The sequence below is a fragment of the Nanorana parkeri genome, unplaced genomic scaffold (assembly GCF_000935625.1).
Source record: "Nanorana parkeri isolate BGI_ZX_2015 unplaced genomic scaffold, ASM93562v1 scaffold1202, whole genome shotgun sequence".
In the NCBI taxonomy this organism is placed as follows: Eukaryota; Metazoa; Chordata; class Amphibia; order Anura; family Dicroglossidae; genus Nanorana; species Nanorana parkeri.
The window spans coordinates 529477-537249 of record NW_017307470.1 but is presented as its reverse complement, the minus strand read 5'-3'; the positions used below and the strand labels follow the sequence as shown (position 1 = coordinate 537249).

The 7773-nt window shown below is 40.2% G+C and overlaps 1 protein-coding gene across 1 annotated transcript in view; it reads left to right on the top strand.

Annotated features, from left to right (window-relative positions):
* Positions 1-2075: 2075 nt before the first annotated feature.
* The window catches only part of ORC5 (origin recognition complex subunit 5), a gene marked incomplete at its 5' end in the record, with an annotated part of 21694 nt that continues 15996 nt past the window's right edge, over positions 2076-7773 (top strand). The window contains 3 exons of the mRNA XM_018568524.1: positions 2076-2206; positions 3375-3423; positions 6293-6383. Of these exons, the coding sequence (XP_018424026.1) occupies positions 2076-2206; positions 3375-3423; positions 6293-6383 (271 nt within the window). The remainder of the gene's footprint in view (positions 2207-3374; positions 3424-6292; positions 6384-7773) is intronic.

Here is a 7773-nt window from a genome sequence, read left to right as displayed (position 1 = left end):
AGAGTGAGAATTTGGCGTGAACAGCATGAAAGCATGCACCCTATATGCATGAGTACAACCCTTCAACCTGGTGGCGACAGTGTTATGGTTTGGGGTATGTTTTCCTGGCATGATTTGGGCCCTTTAATTCGTGTGGAACGTCTGAATAGCACAGCATACCAAAGTATCGTTGCTGATCAAGTTCATCCTATCATGTTGATGACGTATCCCAATGGAGATGGCTCTTCCAACAAGACTATGCGCCATGCCACGGTGCTCGTATTGTGGAGGAGTGGTTTCAAGAACATGAGGGAGACTTTGCCTTGCTTGGGTGGCCCCCACAATCACCAGATCTCAATCCAATTGAGCATTTGTGGGACGAAGTTGAAAGAGCCATCAGGCAGCTGATTCCACAACCATCAAATCTCACAGCACTGGACAGTGCTATTCATTAGGCATGGTGTCAGATTCCTCGCATCACCTTTCAACATCTCGTGGAGTCAGTGCCAAGAAGAATCGTCGCAGCATTGAAGGCAAAAGGTGGCCCAACGAAGTACTGATGAGGTGGTCATAATAATCTGGCCACTCATTGTGTATGTATGTATGTATGTATGTGTGCGTGTGTGTGTGTGTGTGTGTATGTATATATATATTTATTAGGGATGCACCAATACAAGCATCAGTATCGGCGGCGATACAGAGTATTTGCATGAGTACTCGTGCAAATACTCAGATACCTAAAACGAGTATTTCGTGTCCGCCATCTCCAAGGACACGAAACCGCCACACACAGGACCTCCATAGCGCAATCAAAAAACATGGCCGCGAACATCTCCTCCATGGCCGACGTAAACTCCGCCTCCAAGTCCTCAGTCCTGACTGGGGCAAAAGCCTGAAGAAGAGGTCAGCATGGAGCAGATGACTAGGCTGTGACACGGAGTGGCCAAAGGAGACGGAGACGACACAGCAGCAGGTTAGCAGCACCGCATGGCGGCTGGGCACATGACAACCAAATATATATATGCCTGTAATGTTTACTGCATATAACATAAAAAAAAGACATTGAATAATGAAATTAATATTTAGATCATGCCATTGCTAACTAAGGCTTGTATCCCCCTAGTGGGGGAAATAGATGAGCACATGTCCAGACTCCAGAACACTGTATTGTATAGTGTGGCACAGCTATATCTAATTCTGTATACCTGGCACATTTTAAAAAAAATACAAAAGATATTGATATACAGGTCCAGGAATGCCTTGCAATGTTATTAATACAGCATGGTCAAAGATGAATTGATTACTTGATATAATCACTATTTAGCAATAGAAAAAAAAAATGTTTTTATTTATTCATGCTGTATTTACTCAGCTATGATTCCCTGGCTAGAATCCATAGTTTTGCTCCTGCAAGTTGCAATATCACAGGCAAAACCTCTGCTTTTGCTCCAATTATAACTCCACCAAGCTTTTCCAAAAGTAAAAAAAAATAATCTTAAACTTACATTTAGGCATCATTCACATGACTAACAGCCGGCCCGTACAGATTCATGCTGCTTACTGCGGGTATCGGCGAGTACTTAAAAAAAAAAAAGTATCGGTACTCGGTCTTAAAGTGTTATCGGTGCATCCCTAATATATAAAAAAAAAATATATTCTTCCTTTTAAATCCTCATGTCTTCTCATGCTGGGGGAGAACTTCCCTTTTCAGCTCAGGGCCTCTTCCTGTAGTGCTGGCTCAGGTTACAAGCCTATAGAAACGTATACACAGACACCGTGTATCCATTCCTGAGACAAGGCAGTCTGCTGCAAAACAGAAGTTCTGCCCAGCATGAGAAGAGATACAGATTTAAAAGGAAGAGCAGCAAAGAGAAGGGAAACAACCATGGATTAGTAAGGCACACATTACAGTATTGGTTTATGTTAAAAAATCTGAGGGTTTAATGTCACTTTAAGCTTTCTTTTTTATACCACTCCAACAAAGACACGTTGCGTGTATTTTGATTTCTTCAGGTCCTATTTATGTAGTGATTTGTACCTGCTGCCTGAATGTACTCTGTAAAATAACTTAACCGCGCTGTATTTTCCTTTTATAGTGGAACTACAAAAGATACTTTCCAGTGACTATCCCGAGGAGTACTCTGCTGAGTTTTATGCATCATATATTAATATTCTCCTGGGTGTCTTCTACACTGTGTGCAGGGACATTAAGGAACTCCGTCATTTAGTAAGTTGTTTTATACAAAGTAATGTGCTAATGTAGAGATTTGTCATTTGTTAAAAGAAAACTTACTTCACACAGTTGTTCTATGAACTGGTAACATACTTTAGAGCAGAGGTAGGCAAACTCCGGCCCTCCAGCTGTGGTGCAGCTACAAATCCCATTAGAGATTGCAGGTCTCTGACAGCCACAGGCATGACTTCCAGAGGCAGATGCACGATGGGATTTGTAGTTTCACCACAGCTGAGTTTTGATACTCCTGCTTTAGAACTTCTATAGGGAGAATGAGGTCAGTGCAGAGCTTGTCGGTCACTGTAACATACCTGCTTCATGTCCATTTCTGTGACTGATGGCAGCTCAGCCTAGGCAAAGTGTATGATGGGTTCCAGTGAAATGATTAGCACTTTTTTTTTTTTTTAACAACTCTTCTGGCAGGAAATGTAGTTTATTCCTTTTGTATATGTCAAGGGTTATTCTTAGGGATATCATTATAATGCAGTGAATGTAACATTAATCAAACATTCACTGAAGGTATATCTTCTCAGCGCATGGGATTTAAATTACACCTGCCGTGAACGTTTGGTGAGTATCACATTCCCTGCTTTTTAAATATTCCCCTTTTGTGTGTTTTTTTTTTTTTCCCCACACAGGGTCAGATACATTTTTATTAGGGCTCAGCTAAGTCAGGGCTAGCCAAACTCCGGCCCTCCAGCTGTGGTGGAACTACAAATCCCATGAGTCATTGCAAGATTCTCACAGCCACAGACATGACTCCCGGAGAGAGATGCATCATGGGATTTGTCGTTTCACCTCAGCTGGAGGGCCGGAGTTTGGCTACCCCTGAGCTAAGTGATCTAAATATCTCAGAAATTCAAATGATTCCCGCGTAGTTTGAATGCAGCACATCTATCACATTGATTTGAAACACTGGACACAATTCGCTTCGTTATAAGAAATCCGTTTCATGGCGTCCTTTTTTTTGTGCTCTGGTCAGAAAATGAAATGGCAAATCTGATTGGTTGTTATGAATGATATTTCTCTGTTTTCTTTCCTATAACTATAAAAACAGCACTATTAGTAGGCTGATGAAATGGAAGCATTTATGTATATTTTTATTATTTTTGTTTGTAGTTTTTTTTGTATTTATTGCATTTTCGTTTCTTGTTTCTTGCAGGCTGCTCTGAACTTTCCAAAATTTTGTGAACCAGTAATGAAAGGAGAAGGTAGGGATTGATGCTCACAACAGAATTCATTTTATAATGATATCATAGTTGGAGTTGACTTTGTGTAACTTTTCAGAGTAGGATAACCGGACAAATAGTCATCGGGCCTAATTCTGGAAGATTTTGAGCTCATCTTTTTAAATGGCATGGAATTGTCCTGTGAAACCATTCACTGCAGTGTTCCTACTTGGGGAGAACGATCTAAGGCCCCATTCACACCAGGGCAGAAGCGTTTCAGCGCGGTTTCCATGCACTTTTTGAAAGGGTGTTTTTGGGCATTTTTATTTGAGTTTCAGTGCTGTAACGCAGTTAAAAACGCACTGATCAGCGGGTTTCCATTGTAATTGATATGGAAAAGCACAAAAAAATTAGCTCAAGGAGCATTTTGGGTGGCAGGCGTTTCAGAGCGTGCCGAGGCGTGCGATTGCATGAACGGTCCCCATAGGTCTTGATGGGATCGTTCATGTCGGTGGTTCAGCACGAAGAAATCCGTGCGACCGAACCGCACTGGTGTGAACGGGGCCTAAGAGATCCTTCATTGTATGGGCTCTGCCACAGGGAATTAAAGGTGTTCAGGCACAACCATTGATTGTCTGGCTCTGCCTAAATTTTACTTCTCTAATCTTCTTCAACTGGAACCACATAACCAATTCCTCAGTCAATATTAAACCAACCTGAACCTAGGCTCTTTGTATACCTGACTAGCATTGCAGGGGCTGGGGTGTGCACACAAATCCTGTTATGAATCAGTTATGATCTGATCTGTATTTGGTTTGCACCTCATTTTATCTGTATCTTGCTCCATAATTCGCCCTCTAGTGCTCCGGCTGCAATTTACACTTACTATGGCTGATTGAATTATTTGGTTTTATATTGCATAATACAAGTCTGGTAATGTTATATTAGTATTTCTCACATAAAGGTTCAGTCCCTCCAAAACCGAGGTTTTAATTCTGGGCTGATGACAACAGGTTTACTAATCCACTGGCATCTCCAAGACACCGTCATTGAGGTTTCTCATGTTGCCTGTTTGACTTTTGTGCATTAATACTATTTAAGGCTGAACACCAGGCAGATATAAAACACACAAATAACAAAGTTCTGTAACTAGCAATAAATCTGATAAAATATGGAAGCAGTTAACCTGATTTTGACCTGACATCAGTGTTTTGCAGTTCCTGTACCGCAGGGCTAGGGTGTGAGAGGAAGGAGAAGCACAAGTAGCCAATCGTAAGTGCTATTTTGTTGCGCTAGGTCTATGTGCAACAGTGAGTCTGAAAACAATGTTGTTCCAATAGTATACCGGAACTAACAAAGGTGTACCCGTGTAGCAAATAATCAACCACAAAGTTTCCAATGTGTGAAAGCATACACATGTGATTAAAGGTATAAACATATTTAGTGACTGTGTCTAGCAGATAATTATTTCATACAAAACAGTGTGACGTGCCGGGTTTGCACATCACATAGAAAACTCTTAATAAGCAAACATGAACAATTGGTGAAACCGTAAATAAATTAGCAAGTAGTGAGGATGAATGCAATGAAATTGTTAATAAAGGTAAAGTTCCAACGAAAATGTATAATCAATAAAAATCATCCACTGTATTTCTCTGTGAAGTGCCGGTATTCTAAAGTTGCCCTTACCAGAAAGAAGGAATGTGTACAATATAATATCAACCGGACAAGGCTCCCTCCTCCTCTCATTTCTCTCTACACTCTCCTGGGGAGGGGGAAAAAAAACTCCGCTAACAGGCTGACTATTAGACTGTTGGGAGTAAAAAATACTGGTGGGGGAAAGGAATCTCTGGATTGAAGGCGAATATTGCAGCAAAAGCTGCATTTCTGCTTTAGGCCCCTATATCTTTAGGTGCGATTAGGGATTTCTGTGTCAGGAACTTGTGTTTTCCTGCAGCAGGAATCCCTAATCTGCCGTTTACAAGGAACAATTATCACCCGTTCAATTTTACGATAAGGTGACAGCCGCTGCATTTGAACGCTGGCACACCGCATGTAATCGTATGTGGTATGATTACATGTGGTTAGGAATCAATCACTCTCCCTGGACGCACGATTGATGTTTCAAATGCAGCGGCTGTCACCCGATCATTAACTTGAACGGGTAAAGCTGCTGTTTGTAAACAGCAGAATAGGGATTCCTGCTGCAGGAAAATGCAAGATCCTGATGAAGGAATCCCTAATCGCACCTAAAAATATAGGTGTGAATGGGCCCTTTAAAGAAGTTCTAATCCCTAAATAGACAACAAATCCGTTGCTGAAGCGCAAGTATGTTTTTTATTCTTATTTTATATATAAATTCCCCATATCAGTGCTACTGATCTCCTGCTTCTTTCAGACACTTCCTGTCTTCTTGCATTTACTCCATTGTCAGCTGCACATGCATCTCCGAACTATCTTCCTTATGGAGACAATGATGGATGTGTGCTATGTGTCACCACTGCCGCCTGTATCTCCATCGGACGCACATGTGAGTGCCAACTCAAAGGCAGAAGTGACAGGGTAACAATGTAAGAGCACAGTTTGAGACAGTTGTCACCCCCGAAACAGGAAGTGCCTAAAAACGGATCTCCAGGGCAGGATCAGCAGACATGACTTTAATGAGCTGCAGATTTAATAAGAGTGAATTTGGAATTGCATATGTTAAATCTCATATGAAACGTTGGTGATGTTTTAAATCTTTAATATTTATGTTCTGGGTAACAATCAGCACTGCAAGACTCTGGAGTGGAGGGAGGCAGAACAGGAACTCCCATGAGGTGTAAATAAGTCGGCATGAACCTATCTATAACTATAAAAACTATTCAGGTGTGCCGGCCATTTATATTGGTTATGTTTATATGTTTTTCAGCAAAGGAAGGCGATACACATAAGTTGTGGAGGAACATGGAGCCACATTTAAAAAAGGCCATGCAGACTATTTATCTCCGGGAGATCTCAAGGTATAAAATCACGCTTTATTGTACTTCTCATGATCAGTAATTACATGCAGTCCTCTTCCGTAAAGAGTTCTTGGTTCTTAAAATGTATTCAAAGCCAAAAGTAGTTGTTTTTATTTTTGGATAGTGGGGAAGATTTAGGACACTTGTCAAAATTGTATTGCTGTGTGATTTATATCACGGGCAATAAATGAGCAAAAACTCAAAAGTGGAATAGGAGAGAAATATTCTGATCGGAGCAATTGTTTTGGTAACAATTGTATAAAAGGGTCTCATTTTTCATCTCGCTTCCTGTAAATCTTCACATGGGATAAAGCCAGGAAAAAAATAGCGGGGGACCTAACTCAAACTGTATCCAAAACTTATGGAAAAACAATAAGGTTTTGGCTTCAGTCTAGTTTAGCATAGTTTAGTTATACAAGTGTGGAACCAGTTACATAAATTTTGCCGAAATCTGACCAGTTCAAGATTAATTCTGACTGGTTTCCTTGCGTTCCATAAATAACACTTGTTTATGGATGATACATATGTCTGATGAGCAGTTGGCTCGCACTGACTCATTATTCTTTTTTATTTTTTGTAGACGGTTTCTTTTATATAACTTTCAGCACATTCTGTTATTTAATATTTACAAACCATCAGGATGACTCATTATTCCAATGCATTCATAGACTGTTTCTAAAAGGTCCCCTGTTGATGCTTTTGTTGAAATGTTGCTTTGCTCCTTGTGTTTTTCTATCCATTAAATAACATAAAATATATCCGAAATTCTTTAACAATAACTTCTAGCAAGTAGTTTTTTAACCTCCACTGTAGCACCGTTCCTCTTACTTCTCAACAACCTCTAAGAGGGAACTCAGCCTTTGTCACATGACTTGTGTTACATTGTGTGGGTATAGCAGCCTACAGTCACTGGGTGTGTGGGAGGTTTGGGGACATTTTCTTTTTTCTGCTCCAGCAAAAACCTGGCATAGGACCCAGTTTGGTCCTCCTTACCAACTACCAATATTTCTATCCCGTTTCCATTGCTGCCCGTGTTTGCTTGAATTGACCTTGCAGAATAAAGAAATAAAAACATAACATAGAATGCATATTTAAAAAGTTATGAGGAACTCCACTAAATACAGGGGGGGAGTTGCAGTGACTGTGATAAAAACCTTCCTTCAACAGTTCTTCACCAAGAATGATTCAAGGGTGCTTTATTTGCTGATCCCACTGTGTTAAGCCCAACAAATGATCACATTGACCAGACTATGGCTTATGTTTTGGGAGCTCAGCTATTGAGCCATTAAGAAGCTAAGGATACCAACAAATATATATATATGTATATATATGTATATATATATATCTATATCTATATATAGATATATATATATATAGATATATATAGATA